Source organism: Melospiza georgiana, chromosome 2, assembly GCF_028018845.1.
Source record: "Melospiza georgiana isolate bMelGeo1 chromosome 2, bMelGeo1.pri, whole genome shotgun sequence".
NCBI lineage: Eukaryota > Metazoa > Chordata > Aves > Passeriformes > Passerellidae > Melospiza > Melospiza georgiana.
Genome location: NC_080431.1, coordinates 59634720 through 59652256, shown reverse-complemented (window position 1 = coordinate 59652256; position 17537 = coordinate 59634720). Strand labels below are relative to the sequence as shown.

At 37.9% G+C, this 17537-nt stretch overlaps 1 protein-coding gene across 7 annotated transcripts in view; it reads left to right on the top strand.

Annotated features, from left to right (window-relative positions):
• The window catches only part of FRY (FRY microtubule binding protein), a 224315-nt gene that overhangs the window by 204457 nt on the left and 2321 nt on the right, over positions 1-17537 (top strand). For 6 of the 7 annotated variants that reach the window (XM_058019112.1, XM_058019111.1, XM_058019115.1 and 3 more), the window contains 7 exons: positions 162-325; positions 1086-1275; positions 5496-5645; positions 7154-7252; positions 7697-7780; positions 12582-12599; positions 16134-16244. In XM_058019112.1, coding sequence (XP_057875095.1) covers positions 162-325; positions 1086-1275; positions 5496-5645; positions 7154-7252; positions 7697-7780; positions 12582-12599; positions 16134-16244 — 816 coding nt within the window. The remainder of the gene's footprint in view (positions 1-161; positions 326-1085; positions 1276-5495; positions 5646-7153; positions 7253-7696; positions 7781-12581; positions 12600-16133; positions 16245-17537) is intronic. The other variant, XM_058019110.1, reaches the window with a different exon arrangement.

Sequence of the window (17537 nt, the reverse complement as noted above, 5' to 3'; positions counted from 1 at the left end):
AGAAGTGTAAGTTGATTAATGTCATTTATAATCTGTGGCTTTATATCTGTGCAGTTTAACATGTTGTCAGGTGGGTTTTTTTCATTAAATGCTTTCCATTTATTAGAGGAATTAACTTACTAATTTGCTGTTTTCTAAGACATCATCCTTCACTCCCCTAGGCTGAAGCTGTAGCTGAAGAACAAGATATAGCAGTCCATGAGGATGACCTTTCAGGATCTACAAATGAACTCCCTGGAGCATTTGAATGCAGTGATAGCCTTAGTCTGGATATGACAGAAACTGAAGAGAAAGCTGACAGACTGGAACAATTTGCTCTTGCTAGGTATTTTGATGCACTATTATTTAAAAAGTTCTTTTACAATGTACAACAAAATGATTGCAAGGTAGTAGTTAATGGAATAGTTTTTTTAGCCACAAGAGTTATAAAATTCTCATGAGTTTGGAGCAGTGAGAAGACAATGCCCTAAATACCTGCATAATTATCACACAACTGAAAAAAAAAGCAAAACAAAACCAAGCTTTTAATTCTAGGAAAAATAAGATACAACATTTACATACATCTATGCAGCTAGGAATTATGTACATAATATGCTTAATTAAAATAAAAAGGAGGATTTTAAAAGATTTGCAGATATTACTTAGGTAACTGTTCAACAGATCAGATGTGTATTCATCCTTCTGATTTCTCACGAAAGAAAGTCTCAGTATTGTTAGAAATCCCAGCTATATGCTCTTAAGGCTGCTTGTAAGTGTGGCTGGACCCCAGTATTATGTTATAAAAAGGCTTTAAGATATTCTTTTTTTACATGCCATCTGGAGCTCTCTCAGATTTTGGATGCTGAGTTAGACTGCAGTTAGCCTGGGGACGTGGAAGAAGAGAGAGCTTTATTCTCCTGTGAAGTTTCAGCCTTCTTCTGTGAAATGGTTGTACAAGAAAACAATTCAAGTGTTCTGGGATGGAGGAAGATAGATGATAACAGCCTGAAGACAGGGAATCTGATTTGGAGGTTTTTCTTATTGTATTTTATCTGCCACCTTCTTGGCATTCTCCTTTCATCACCTTTTTCTGTTTCCTCCTTCAGTTTTGGAGATGCTGATCGAAATGCCTCCCCTCCTCCCTCGCCATTTTTTTCCGCCATCCTTGCTGCATTTCAGCCAGCAGCATGCGATGATGCAGAAGAAGCCTGGCGCAGTCATATCAACCAGCTCATGTGTGACTCTGATGGCTCCTGTGCAGTTTATACATTTCATGTGTTCTCTTCCCTGTTTAAGGTGAGAAAATAAGTTTAAGATGCAAAATCGTAATTTTTGTGGGTGGCAATTAGTGTTTCTTGATAGCAGCCCCAGTACTGAACTACTGGATATATAACCCTTGTCATTTTGCGTACTGCAGAATTACTGCTGTACTACATTTTCGTTTTCAGTATTGTCTTCTGTGACCAGTTTTGTCATGAAAATACCATCATACTTGCAGGTTTGGAGATCATATTGCAAAATTCAGATCCACTTTATAGAGCGTTCTCTTCAGTACTTTACTGCAGGAACAGTGACTGCAAGAGACACGGAAATAACCTTTTTAATCTTAAACTATTGTTAATCTATTCTTTTATCTCAAACTCTTGAAATCTGAGCATGTCCATGTAAATGCCAGCATAAGTCAATGGTTCGTACCTACTCATCTGAATAGAAATACCCAGCTGCCATCGTGTAATATAAATTCCAGAGATTGAAGACTAGAAATACGTTTCTCCTTTCTAAAATTGTATGCTTGCAAAGATAAGAATCTTGCAAAAAGATAAGAAAGAGTCACGTGTACAAGTTGTTCTAAGAAATTATTGCCTGGTGTTACCTGTAATTAGTTTTAAAGCCTTTTTTAATTGTTTCTCCTGCAGCTGCAGGATGTTTAGCATGCTCCAGCATAAACAGCTCCAGTGAAAGCAGTAGCCAGGTAACTTTCTGCAGAGTTTAAGTATCTGTGATCTCAGAGTACACAATGTTTTATTATCAGTGGTACCCTGCTAATAAACACACAGTTTCAAGATCTTTCAGCGCATCTAAGACTAACCTGATATGAAAGAAGCAATCTATAGTAAGAATCTCTTAATCATGCTTCCTCTGTGCTCCACTGGAGTTGAATGTCTTATCTACCTGCACATTGTCCTCCATTAAACATTATCCCACTCTAAATATGGGTGTCTTATAGACATGCTTTTAAACACTGATAAATAACCATTTGGAAGAAAAAAACACAAACCCCAGTGCTGACTTGAGTGTTAACCCTGTGTTTATTCATGATGTCAGCTTTTCTGTCTTAACCTCAGTCCTAGAGGTTAATAGCTCTGTCTGAGTGCTTAGAGACTTATTTGTCCTTGATTCTCCTCTTTGAAGAGGTGAAAAGGAACAGGTGCCATGGTCCGGAAGATTTAATAAATAATGCAGTGTAATGAAAGACCTAAACAATACTTGTAAAATGCCTGTTTGAGTCCAAATCCTAGTAATTTACATGTTTCATTTTCTGTTGTGCATGCCTTGTATGCAGAAGATACCCTACTCATTTTCTTCAGGTGATACTGGAGGAGAAAGAAAAAGGTGTTAATAATATCAACAAGTCACAATTCTTAGCTGGAGTTACTGCCATATTTTTAGTGTATGAAAATAACTTTGTTCTTCTTTTCAGTGTTAAAACATAGGAGTATTATTTCCCCTTATTTTTTCGTAAGATCCCAGCTTGTCTGGAATTGTATTTTGTTTGCATTATTAAACTTCAGTATTCATCTGCCAACTTTGACTTTTGACCCTCATTAACAGGAAATTTCAGAAACAAGTCCTGTATGTGCTAAGCTTGCAATGCAAAGTACTGCCAAAATACTTGACTGTGAAACAAAATCCTTGTTTGGAGGAGCTTGTCAACTAAATACTTGCTGAAGTGAAAGAAGTGCATTTTCCAGGGCACCTACATTTCAGTCCAGTGTCAAGTTAATGGTATCTTGGATGTTTGCCCACAACACACTAAACTTGTTTAAAATTCCTGACATTATTGAAGTACTTTTCCTGTAAATGAGTCAGAAGTCAGAGATCTCTGGATTATCTTTACTGCTGCCTCTTTGTATTCCCTCAAATTAAATGTCTTTCAGCAGACCACACAGCTGCAAAACAAGTAGATTTCAGATCTAGCAAGTACCTTCCACAATCAAGCCCTTTTGTTATGTAAAGTCCTCTTCCCAGGAGAGGAAATCTGAGGTTAAGAAGAAAACTTTCTGAGAATATTTTTTAATATTTACATGGACACAAAGCACAGTGACTATATGCAGTTATATATTTATTCACAATATGCTGACAGCTGCCATTACTATTCACAGTAATCCCATTTTATAAAATATATACTGCATTCAGGCCTTGCTTGATAGATTTCAGCCCCTGTAGTTTGTACCCAGAAGGACATAGCTGAGATGAGAATTTCTTATAGAACTGTTAGTCCATGTAATCACAAAATAAATATATTTAGTGAAGTATTATACATAGCAAAGTACAGTCTCTCACTGTTTCACTCTTAATAATTTAAAACACTCTTTGAGACCATTATCATCTTAGCTTTAGATTGATTGTTGCTTTTATGGATAGCTGAAAAGGAAAGGAGTAGAGGAAGAATATCTGTTACTTTTTCTATAATCTGTCTCCTTCACTGTCTCAGATTTACAAACTCAGTTCTTGTTCCCAAGGAGGGCATTGCAACAACTAAACAGGTTACCCAAAGCCTCAAGGAAGCTCTGACCTTGGAGATTTTAAGACTCAGCTAGTTAAAAGCAAGTCTGACACAATCTGGGGTCAGCAATAGTCCCACTTGGAGTTAAAGGTTTTATCAGATGTTCTCCAGAGGTCCTTTTCAACCAGTGTATCTTGGATTCTCTTTCATAATCTATCATTTTAAATTTCCTTCCACTTCTTTGTTCTCAGCTAGGTCTTTTCTGTTGTTTAAGATCAAATCTAGATCTCTTTGCTTTGCCAAGAGAGTTACTAGCAACAGTTTCACGAAGACTTGGCTGAATCTTTCTTTCCAGAAGACATCACAGTAGTAAATCTCCAGTTTTTGCCAACCCCTATGATTCAGATAATTCTGTTAGTTGCTTATAAAAACAGTAATTTATCTGGTTTGGTGGTAATTAGTGATAACCCTTGCCTCTAAGAGACTCAGTGCAGCAGAGAATCTGTACCATGTTCTGGGTGAGGTGTGTAGCACTTTGTTTCTCTGTGGAAGCAAGATGGTGAAAACAGCAAGACCAGTATCTGAACCAGTCTGCCTGGTTCTAACTGTGCTCAGGTGGGCAGTTGAGATGCTTTGGAGAGAGATTCACAAATAAGTAGTTATGAAATTGATTGGTACAGGAACTCTGTCCATTTTAGAAATCATTGGTAGTGTATAGCCTACAGTGTGAGGGCCTATTTAGCAGTTAAAGAAAATCATTCAATCCAACAACTTCCATTATTAATAAAGTCTGAATTCAACTCACCTGATTCTAGGTACTTAACTCCCATGCATCAGTGCAGCAGCAGTAACAGGCAATACTTGTATGTCTATCATCCACACTGGCATTTGGGAAGTGCTTCTCTCCAGTAAGGCATACTTATGGTGCAGGTCCTAACCTACAATCCTCAGAGAAATGCCTTAGGTAACTTGGAATTAATCATATAAAAATGTTGCAAACATTTATTTTTAAAAATATTCTCATATTGTTCCTAACTGCTGAGCACTAGGCCTTATTGAGATATGTGTGGGCAGTGAAAACTGATGGGTAGTTATCAAAATTATTGCTTCAGTCAATGCAAGTTTATTATATTATTTTTATTCATTATTCACTTTATATATTAATAACTGAAAAGCACTAGAATGTTTCTGGAAGACTAGACTGGGTTAGGACTCAAAACATTAAAAAAATCTGCTGAGAAGAATAATTCCCGGATGCAGTGCAATATTTCTGGAATCTTCCCAAGCAGCAGTAAAGTTTTAGTAAAAAGGTTCTTCCCACAGGGGAAAACAAAAGGTTTTTTCTGATTTTTCCATGCTGCTGTTTGGCCTTAGTATGTCCATTGTATTATGTGATTAGCCACTTGACAGGAATATTAACAAAACAATGCCCGGAATGGGCAGAAAAAGTAATGTGCTGATCAGCTCTGTTAACCCTATAGAGACAAGAAAAAAAAAGCTACCTGTGGTTAAAAGGCTTATAAAGATTGATTTGTCTTTACAGGAAAGAATGTATTTCAGTAGTAGGTTATGATGAACTTTGCAATTAGTTTCACAGCTGCCCAGCTGTACACTGTCTCCAGCACAATAACTCTTAGTCAATATCCTAGAGCAGACATTCAGCTCTCCACGGGGAGATGGTCTCCTTTGCACTTTGTTATGCAAAGAGAAACAACCATCCCATTTGTTTACAAAGGAAAGAAGCTCGTACTTGAGGAAATAATGTACTAAACTGTATTTTGCTTTCCAGAATATTCAGAAAAGATTCTGCTTCCTAACCTGTGATGCAGCTAGTTACTTGGGAGACAACTTGAGAGGAATAGGCTCCAAGTTTGTGAGGTCTTCTCAGATGTTAACATCATGTTCAGAATGTCCCACCCTCTTTGTAGATGCAGAAACAGTGAGTATATTCCTTTCATTGCTGTGTGTTATTTTACTGGCTGTTTAACTTTTGAGCAACTCCTGAACACATATGCCAAAAAGGAATTGTCCTCCTATCTTACATATCTCTTGTTGGGAACCATATTTCCATTCACTTTCTGTATTATTTTATTAAGTAAGTAGTGACAGATGGGCAATATAAAATCATAGATAGACCCATGGAATAGTTATGATGTGTTGAACCTGTGTGCCAAACCCCAACATAAAACAGATGCCTGCTGGACCTAGTTGGCTCCATAAATGAAAAAGAAGCAGCTATTTTTTACATAGTTCAGCATGAAAGATGGTAATATGTGTAATGATTTCATTTGAGTCAACTGTGATATGAGGATGATGCTGGCTGAACATGAGCCTGCTGTGCCCAGGTGGCCAAGAAGGCCAATGGCATCCTGGCCTGTATCAGCAGTAGTGTGGCCAGCAGGAGCAGGGCAGGCATTGTGCCCTCTACTCGGCACTGGTGAGGCCATGCCTCAAATTCTGTGCTCAGTTCTGGGCCCCTCACTGCAAGAAGGACATTGAGGGGCTGGAGTGTGACCACAGAAGGGCAACGGAGCTGGGGAAGGGTCTGGAGCACAAGTCCTTTGAGGAGAAGGTGAGGGAGATGGGGGTGTTTTGCCTGGAGAAAAGGAGGCTCAGAGGAGACCTTATTGCTCCCTACAATTGCCTGAAAGGAGGGTGTAGCCAGGGTGGTGGGCAGCCTTTTCTCCCTGGCAACCAGCAACCGGACAAGAGCAAGAGGGAATGACATCAGATTGTGCCAGAGGAGGTTCAGGTTAGGTGTTAGGAAAAGTACCTTTACTGAAACAGTATTAAGTTTTGGAACAGGATGCCCAGGGAAGCAGTAGAGTCATTGTCCCTGGAAGTGTTTAAAAACAAGATGATGTGGTACTTTTTGATATGGTTTAGTTGGCATGATGGTATTTGTCAAAGGTTCTGAGACTTGATCTTGCAAGTCTTTTTCAACCTCAATTATTCTATAATTCTATAAAAATATGTATTAGGGAATTAATGAGATGGGCCTTCCCATTGTCTTCATTCTGGCTCATGTTTATCCAACAGCATCAGGACAGTGTGACATCCCACAGTGAAGTCTAGAGGTAGAAACTGGCCAAGTGTAGTCTTGAGCCCACTGCTGTGACCATGGAAGAGCTGTGCCTTACATCATCAGAGAGCTGTGGAGAGAAACTGGTTAAGCTTTATGTATTGTTCCATTTTAGAGAAGTACTCTGCTAAGTCATTAAACACAGAACACACTTTCAATTCCACGTTATCATAAGTGCAACTTTTGCTGTTTGACTTTTCAGTATAGTATCCTCATTATGTAGATTTTTGCATAAATGTAAATATTTTTCAGTATTAGTATATGTAAATCTAGGTGTTCTTTTGCAATATCTTTCCTATACTGTCTACCAGTATTTCCATTCTTTTATAGTGACATTTACAGACCCTTTGATTTCATTTCTCCAGCTGCTCTCTTGTGGCCTTCTTGAAAAGCTGAAGTTCAGTGTTCTAGAGCTGCAGGAGTACCTGGACACATACAACAACAGGAAAGAGGCAACACTTTCGGTATGCTCAATTATGCTCTTGGCTTGTCTGTATATTTAGGCTATGTCAGGAAACTCACATCTGTTTAAACTAACATTCAGTAGAAAAACATGTTTCAGATACTGGATTCATTGAATGTTTCTTACTGGACATATGAACCAGAACTAAAAAGTAGCTATTTTATCCCTCAATATTAGAAACAACAGTATCTTTAATATCCCTGGTCTCTCTCCTATTTATTCATTAATAATTTTCTTAGTTCATGCCATTGAAATACTAGTAGAAATCAAGACTACACTTTCTAAATTACAGTCAAAGCAAATTGTCATAGTCTGTGATAATAAAAAAATGCAATTGCAAATTCTTATTTACATGATGTGCTGTGAAACTAAAATACAGCTTGTCTTTCTTTGAATCAAACCATAGGTCTTATTAATATTTTCTTTCATTTCTTTCTGAAAATAGTGGCTTGCAAACTGCAAAGCAACATTTGCTGGGGGCTCACGAGATGGAGTTATTACTTGCCAGCCAGGGGACTCCGAAGAGAAGGTAATGAATGGCCAGTATTATTTCTCTCCCATAAAGTGAAATATGTGTGATATGCATTGTTCTTAAACCCACAAAAGCCTGCTCTACTTCCTCCTTGATTCTCTGCTGGGCTTGGGCACGATCCAGTTTTCACACTTTAGGCTTGAAGCTATTGTTGCTGCCTCAGTCCTGGCCACAGGAAATGGGAAGTATTCACAGGAGGTACTTCTGCTGCCCTACTCTAGACAAGGAACCAGAGCTGACCCTAACCCTGTGCTCTCCCTTTTAGAAAGACATTGCAGCAGCAGTTTTCCACAGTGTCTCTGAAAATCATTCCTGCTGTACTCTCCTTCAATGTTACTCCCATTTTATCTTCATCTGTTACATTGTCCTTCTGCCCAACAGCAAAAATTGCCTGGTTGAAATACACTTAGATCAGTAGTTACAAAACAATGACTGTAAAATGGCCAGCAAAATTATTTATGCTGCAGATAAGTATTTAGAGCTAAGGAAAGATATCTCTTTATCAATTTTTAACAAAAATTTCAAACCCAATGTACACGTATATTGATTTGTTGTTTATGTTTCTTTATTCCAGTTAAGGAATCATATTTTCAGATATCAATACCATCAGCAGTTAATACTGTTATTTGATATACTAAGTATAGGAAACAGATGATATCTTGGTGATATATAATGAGCTAAGGAGTGTTGTTTTATTGGGCTGTTTCCTTTTGGAAGAAAGACAGTGGAGGGATGGGAAGAAGAGGGGGCTGGACTGAATTAGCCAAAATTGGGAAGCAAGCAAACAGCATATAGAAAAAAAAGTGATGTTTCCTCTTCCCATGTATTTTCATTTATAAAAGATAATTGTTACATATTCAGAACACAGCCTGTTGTAACCATTTTTTCACATACCTTGTTTTAATCTTAAGTTGGTTTCAGTTTGTCTGTCTTCTCCTCCAGGTCACTTTATTTTCTTCTGTCTTTATCTTAACCTCTCTTTCCCATCTCTGTGTATTTGTCTTCTTGTCTTTGAACTCCCTTGATTTTTGTTTTTATGTCTTTTTCCAAGAGTCCCAAATCCTTGCCACCCCTGCATTTTAGCTTCCTTGACCTTATTAGCAAATCTGATTTTCGAATAAATGCTCTGGCTGCAATCACAGGCGGTGGGAAAACTGTTCAATCTTCCCCCACCTAGCACTGGCACATGCAAAAGTTAGTCGCTTTCCAGTGCATTTAAATGAGATATTGTCTCTTCTGTAATTGTGATGGTCTGCAAGGAGCTATCCTGAAGTCACAAAAAGACACCTGTAACACAGACCTCTGCCTCTCCTACAAGAGGGAGGTGGAGTATACTGATCTACTGGGATGTGTGTTGGCATTCCGTTCCCTCTGATGTACAGACACCCTGAACAGTGACTTCAGACTGTGGTGTTACATACTTTGCTGTAGACAGCTTAATTTTTCCTCTTCATCTCTCTTTTGGAAATGCATAGAATGGGATGGAGAATGACACATCTTGCTGATCAACTGCATTGTTTCTTTTTTGAAAAAGTAAAGAAATGATGCTAAGGAGAAGGAATAACCTGAACTCATATCTGCTGGCCTAAACACATGTAAAAGTCGGTAGATACCATGTTAGACCTGTGTGGGTGTTTCTAACTAGGTGTTCTCTGTTTTGGAATTAAATGTGTGTTTTGTGAAGCCAGGGTTGGTATTTATACTCCTTATCAGACTGAAAAGAAGGTTTCTTATAGTCCCTGGTTTCTCCCCAGCATTATTCATTCAGGCCAAAATGCATTACTCCTTGGAAGTTGACAGGATGAACATGCATATTTCTTTTCTTCCCCTACTCATTCACCTCAATTGAAGCAGCTTTTCCCAAAGGAACAATCTGTTTATGCAATGAAAGTGTAATGGGAGGAAAAGGCCAGGGAAACTGAGGAAATGCAATTAGGAAGGGACAAGGAAAAATTACTCCTAGACTGGCAAGTATTTGTTTTCTTATCTTTCCTCTCCACTTCTCCTTCAACATGAAAGGCTAAAGAACCTAATAATTGTAGGGGGGAAAGTCTGTCTTACAGTGGTAGTCACAAGGGAACCTGCCCAGACTCGAACTCCTTGAGGTTTAGTCTAGGGCCTGAAATCCTACTGAAAACTTCTGTCAAAAAAAAATTGTTTAGCCAAGCCCAAAACCAGGCTACTCCTGGAAAAGGTTCACAATTAATGGTAAGGAGGAAAAAGCAACAGCTTGCTCTACAAAAGGCAGAGATCTTAGATTCTTAGGACTCCTTACCCGGTAAAAAGCTTGAGGAGAAAACAAACCCCTTTACAGATGAGACAGATGTGAGACCAAATTCAGCCTTGTTACAAATACTTGCGTCACAAATGCCTCCCGATGCTGGTAACTAATTTGGCACAGTTTCTCTAATCAGATCTTATTTCAAAATAATTGCACATAATTTGTTAACTATTGTTACTATTACTGAAAATGGGCAAAGGCAAAAATTGCTTCTTCTGACATTAAAGGGGCTTGAAATAGAAATTGTCTAGGTCAGGTGCTAGAGCTAGCAACTTTTCTGAAATTGGGTAAAAGCTTCATGTGCCAGAATGTCTTTGCCCTGCCTTATCATTGCAACAAATTACATTATTTGGATGTGATTTGTAAGCTTTGATGCTACTTTGAGCATCACAGTCTCAATGACATAGGAGGCAATTTATAGACAAAAGATAACTGCACATACCATTGTGTCCTTCTTAGATGCTACATTTACTGGCTGCTTTAAAAAATTTGGCAAATGTTGCAAGTACTCTAAACATTTGGAATTTTCAGCTGCCAAAACCACTGATTGTGTAGTGTCTATCCACTAATCTAAAACACTTCCCTTACTCTAAGAATTAAACAAGAAATTGGAAATGTGAAGGCTATGATTGTTCCACTTGGGGCCTTGCTGCTGCAGAAAAAAAGAAATATCACTTAAGCCAGTAAATAATCTCTTTTCAACTTCAAGGAATCTTTCATTTTATGGTGAAAGAGGGAGGAAGTTACAATCATGATATTGGAGAGCAATATGGAGCTGAGCATCAGTAGCTCAGAGAAATCCAGTATCCAGTATATTTTCTTCCAGTGAAGAAGGAAGTTTTTCATGTAATGTGAAACCCCTTCCTCACCCCCTTTTTTTTTGGCTTGCTCTAGTTTTGGAAGCAGTACAGAGGAGACAGTGTTTTCTGGCAAAAAAGACCATGGAATTCACTTATTTGCTGCTTCCACCTCCCTCTTCCCCCCTTCTTTAAAGTAAATTCCATGGCAAATTAGAAATTATATATGGATTCCAGTATTTTTGAAAGTCTAAGTGAAACTTGGTGGCATGCTAAACTTCAGAGTAGCCTAAGAGAGACAACAAGATTTGAAAAAACACAAGCCAGCACACCTGTGAGTTTACTGGAACACAGTGATCTGTCTGCTCTTGTCTTCTTCTTATCTTGAATTTAGCTTTATAAAGCTTCATTTATGTGAACTGCATGGAAGCCAAGCTATAAAGGTTTTTTATTTGAAGAGTACTAAATACAAAAAGAAACTCTTCAAGTAATGTTAAAGGAAAAAAAAATTAAACCTCACAAGAACTTAAAGCTTAATTTGTCATGGTTTTATAGAAAAGCAGTGCAGGGTTTGGAGCAACACTTTTCATATATATATCTTAATTGTAAAGCCACTGTCAAGAAAACAGACTGAAATGCTCTGTTAGGCTCCTCAAAGTTAATATTATTTCACATTTCTGTGTTTATGCCTTTGTATTGATGGCCAGGTAAATAATTTTAATAAGAATTCCATATGCTTATTAACACTGTGTGCATATGCACTGACATCAGGCTGTAACTGGGCAGATGTGGTTGTGTTTGTAACTTACAGCATTTACATGATGACTCTCTCCATGTAAAATGTAATGAGATTGTAATATTTGTAAAATAAGAAAAGCTGCATTAAGTGAACACAGAGTGCAAATGTTCTTAGCAAAGAAAAGAGGAACACTTCTGTTTCAAAGAGAGCATTTAGTCCCCTAATCTTTGAAATGCTAATGTAAGTCAATTAGAATTTTTATTATTATTGGAACAGGACTTGCACTGACATTTTAATAGCTTCAGAATTATAAACCAGTGAATCATTAGTGGTGAGAGGAAGGGATACAAGGCTCAACTTGTGGCATTGCCATGTAGTTAAACAAAATTGGCATTTTCCACACATTTTTTTTCTTTGTGGTAGTCATAACTTGAAAGTTATATGCAAAACATTTCCATTGTAATGTGCCAAGTAATAAGCCCAGCAGCCATAAAACTTATCCTGCCGATTTCATTAGATCTATTTGTAAAAAAATAGAAGTATTTTAGACAAGAAAATATTTAGAAATAGCAAAGTTCAGATCACTGGAAAATCATTCATAATTTTTTTAGTACTTTGCAATAAAAGCTTTTCTTAATAAGAAAAAGACAAATTTAAATAAAAGTATTATTTAAGAGTTTTCTAACACTATTTTGTAAGTTCTTGAGCTGCTGGGTAGGATAAATCTAAACTAATAAATCTGAAGCTCTAACTGAGGATATTTAGACTGGAATTTGTCATTAGAATTAAAGCTTGGTTTTATTAAGAATGCTGTGCATGTTGAATGTGATATTCCAACCAATTATCAGGTTGAGGCAAGCATTGCTAATACTGCTGATAAGTTATGCTATTACAGATGGGCTGTGCTTCCTATTGCATGCATTACACTGACACTATACTTTCTTTCCTTTCCTTTTCTCCTGTGCCATGCTTGCTGTGTAGCAAATGGAATCTCTTGCAGTAAGTTGAAGTTCTTTGATATTTTTTGTCCATCTGTGGATGGACTAATACACCCCAAGTCTACTGTTTTACTTATAAGCATGTTTTCTTTTTTTGTCATAATTTTCCTATACAAGACATGGTTCTAAATCCGGTGACTAAAATAATTTACTAACATGTGTATTGTGAAATAAAAAAATACTGTGCCAAAATTTTGACACTTTCATATGCTGTTTCAAATGGTCATTTACATATATTTTTACAAATCAAGCTTTTGAATGGATGTAATATGCTGGGTCAGGAAACATTTGTTGTTATTTTAAAATTAATAATTTTCCATTTTTCCTAGTGAAAAACTACAATTTATAGTTGGAAGTTACATTTCAAATGGCTTTTGTGTATGTGTTGATGAACAGTTTCATCACTATTGGTTTCTAATACTTACTCAGGAAGAACAAAAATTGAGTTTCTTGATACAGTAACTAAATACTGAGTCAAGCTAGAACCATTAGTTAGACCTTATTTTTTTTTCATTCAGGTTAACAGCCACAAGGGTGAAACTGAATTATTGTTCTTCAAAGACTAAAAAAAATCCAGTGTTAAAAGCTATCATGAGATGTTTTTTTTAATGATGCTATGTTTGTTTTCAATTAATTATTAACTCCCTGACAGCTCCAACTATATGTGTATGTAACTGCTATGTAGTGTTGCTAGGTCTCCAAAATTTGAATAGAGTGAATTTGATCCCTGCTGGGGAAGCTCAGGCTGTGTCCCTGCTTGGGAGCTGAACAGGACCAGGGAGGAAGCGAGTGTCCCTGGGCTGGCACTTGCTCGGGGGAGCAGTCAGCACCTTCCCTGAATGGCCACCAGCCAGCCCCTGACAGGCCTGAGCATGGTTTGAGAGAAGACAGAGCCAAAGCCATCTCCAGGAGGCTGTGTCTAAACAATCTGTCTTTATTTTGGGAAGGGAATGGTTAGCTACACGATGGCAGATTTGGCAGTGCTCTGTGCCCTTGGTTACAGAGAACAGCCCCTGGGCAGGTTTATTTCATTGGCAGTGTTCCTCATGCCCTGCCTCTTTGTTCTGATAGGCTTTGTACCTGTCCACAAGTCAGCTCTGCCCCAGCACATCTGCTCCTTACCACAGATCTGCAGAGCCTTCTTTCTGCATTTGTGAGTCTTTGCTGTAATATCCAGTCAGGTGGGATCACAGAATGGTTTGAGTTGGAAAACACCTTAAAGATCATATAGTTCCAATCCCCCTGCCATAGGCAGGGACAGCTTTCACTAGACCAGGTTGCTGACAACCTCATTCAGCCTGGTCTTGAACACTTACAGGGGTAGGGCATCCACAACTTCTCTAGAAAACCTGTTCCAGTGCCTTCCTACCCTCCATATAAAGAAATTCTTCCTAACATCTAATCTAAATCTCTCCTTTTTTTATTTAAAGCTATTGCCCCTTGTCCTACCATGATCTGCCTTTGTAAAAAGTTGCTCTCCCTGTTTTTTATATGCCCCTCTCAGTACTGGAAGCCTTCTCTTCTCCAGGCTAAACCCGCTCATCCTGTCTTCACAGTAGAGGTGCTCCTGATGCTGCCCAGGATGTGGTTTGCCATCTGGGCTCTGAGCACACACACTGCTAGCTCATGTTCAGCTCTTCATCCAGGAGAACTCCACAGGGCTGCTCTCAGTGAGTTCCTCTCCCAGTCTGTCCTCATGTCTGGCATTGCCCCAGCACAGGTGCAGCCCCTTGCACTTGGGCTTGTTGAACCTCATTAGGTTCTCATGGGCCCACTTCTCAAGTCCATGTCTCCCTGGATGGCATCCCATCCTTCTCTGTCATCTGCAAACTTGCTGAAGGCCTCCTCCTTGCTGAAATTCCTCCTTTCCATTTGGCACAGGAGCACTCCAGTGCTGCCCTCCAATAATAGACATTAAACATAATGACACACATACCAGATCCAGAATGGCACAGAGCTCAGACCAGGCAAATTTACAGTGCTGAGCTCTGCTGCTCTCCTGGTGCTGAGGTGTGAGCAGCCCCATGTGCCTGGCCTTCAGCAGGACAAACTCTGCTAGGCTGACACCTTCTGGCTTGGCACTATCCTCCCACAAACCCTCTTTAGAAGGAGACTAGCTCTGCCTCATATTGGCAGTGCCCTTGGCTGTTTGTTCTGATGGATAGTTGGTGTTCACCTCACCCTGATGAAAAAAGATGAAATTTGCTTTTGACCTTCGCCCCTCAGGCTTGTGAGGCTGGTACAGAAATCTGGGGAACTGCAACACTAAACTGTGGTTCTAATTTTGGCTTATTATTAAAAAAATGTGGCGCTTAAAAGTTGAACCATATGTAAATAAAACACTTCAGTCAAATTAACATTTATAATGTACTTAAAGTACTTTCTATTAGTGTTTGTGCTGACATTTGCACAGTCCCAAATTCAGCAAAGAGCTGCAGCATGTGCTGGTAACTAAGCATGTATGAAGTGCTTTAAAGAAGCAAACACGAACAGCTTCTTCTTTCCTGCCAATTTTTGGCATGAAACTCTGCTTAAGTTCCTCCAAGCAGATGGAAATATCACTGAGCCCACCCTTGGTCACGGTGTCTGATACCGTAGGCAAATGAATACGGTTGGAAGTCTGTAAGGCTTTCCTGCCAAAGGGTCAGTACAAGGTCAGCACTTGTACTTGCAGGATTTTCACTTTTTATATAACCAACTGAATATTAAATGTTCCTCCCTTTTTCACCATGATCCAGCTGTGGAACTACAAGACTGCCCTCCTGTTAGACACAAGAATACCAGGAACTATAAGCATATTAACTTGACCTCTCTGGCAGCCGTGCCCATCACCCATGATTTCAATGTGTCTGACATATTTTATGTCATGCTGCACTTTACACTGGAAGAAACAAGTGAATATTCATAGAGCAGTATCTACTTAATCTGGGACAATACTTTATAGAAGCCAAATACCCTCCTACACCTTAAACTCCATCCATCTGTTGCATAGTTTCTTTAAGATGGTGGAAAATCCATGAAAAGTGTTTTAACTTCCAGGGCTGGCATTTCCTCCTTCTCACTCCTAGATGAATTTATCACCTCTGTTTCTCTCTCCTCAGAGGAGCAGGCAGGAGCTTTGACCATCTATTTCATGGCTTCTGTCTTAGATATCCATCCCTTAGAAGAGGTCTTTGACTTTATCTGAAATTCAGGAGTTTGATGTTCTATGCAGGGAAGTCACTTCCCCTGTATTCTGTTTCTGCTTTCCAGCTGCAAACTGGAGACAGTGAAGCTAACCAGAACAGAATATTTTGAGGCTGCTGCTGACATGTGCTACATGAGACCTAGCTGTCATAATTTTATTTTCAATGTCATATATGACTTAGCTGCAGAAGAAAAATCATTACTTATTTTCTGAAATAATATATGATCATACTTCAGTAAAATAATGTTTTTGACAACAAACATCTCACTGTGTTTTGTTAGTTATCAAAAATTATCTAAACTCACTAATATTTTTTAATTATTTCTTCTCCTACAAATCTTTCCTTAGCAATTGGAACTCTGTCAGAGATTATATAAACTGCACTTCCAGCTGCTGTTGCTTTTTCAGTCCTACTGTAAACTTATTGGACAAGTGCACGAAGTGAGTTCCATGCCAGAGGTATGTAACAAACTACAAAGTCCTATACTGAAAATTCCACTTTATTTTCATGTTCTTATTTTTCCTTTCTCTGGACTTAACAATAAGAATCCCACTATTTCACACTGACTATAAATCTGCAGGCATACATAATCAACTAAATACCTTAATGTCCTGTTTTTTTAATTCTGTAATTAATGTTAACAAACCTTTTTCTTTAAATATTTTGACATGGCACACTCTCACTTTTGACCCAAACATCTTTTTGTTTTTAGATATATCTATGAATCTTACTTTAAAAAAAATCACAAGAACAGTACTGTTAGTTAAGCTTATTTTCAGCAGTTGCTTAAAATATGTAATACTTTGAAATATCTTTGAGGTTATCACTTTAAGCTGAATGATTATCATTTAACTTATTGTGTATTTTTCTCCTGGTAAGGAGAAAAATGAATATATTTTAAACTATTGGGTAGGAGAAGTTGTTGTACTCTGCTTTGTAAAATAAAATTTGAAGCGATTACATGTATTTTATAATATATTCTAGTAGTTTATATGTGGCCTATAAACAGGAATTGTTTTATCAGATGTGCTGTCGGAGTAAAAAGAGTTTGAATATTTATTATATCTTAAGGATATGTTGTATGTTGTGAAGGCTGGCTCACATTGTGACTAGGCTGTTCACTTTTAAGACAGGACAATAGGCATCTACAACTGCTAGAGCAGTATAGTAAGTTTTAAAAATAAGTTGTAAAATATTTTGTATTCCTTATAATTGATTTCTGTAAGTGTATTTCACAGTTAAGACTTTGTTAAATTGTTATAAATAATGCAGCCCATGGAACTGGGAAACAATTGTACAAAGAATAGCTATTTCACTATGACATTTGCATATTTTGCTGGATCCACAAGCTATCACTTGAAGGAAATTCCATTGTCAGTTCATGTGACAGTGATTATTTTTAGCATGTAGGTGCATGAAAAAGTAGATCCTTGGAAATTATTAACTAAGTATTTATGAATCTTAGGCCATTTTAATTTTCAGCCTGAGAAAGGGTTATACATTTCTTGTCCATCAGTTAATCATGTCAGATGCTGCATGTGTTTTGTAAATAAATATCAACACCTTGCTAGGAGAAGTACATGCTTTCTTCAGTTCTTCCACTAGGATGTGAAAAAAGTAGCAAGGGTGAAAAATAAAAGCTTGTTTAGATATGCTCCTGCATTTTAGCAAGCCAAAACTACAGCATAATGTTAAAGGATGCACAAAGGTAAAAAAAAAAAAAACTGTAGTTTGCTTTTTCTCTATATTGT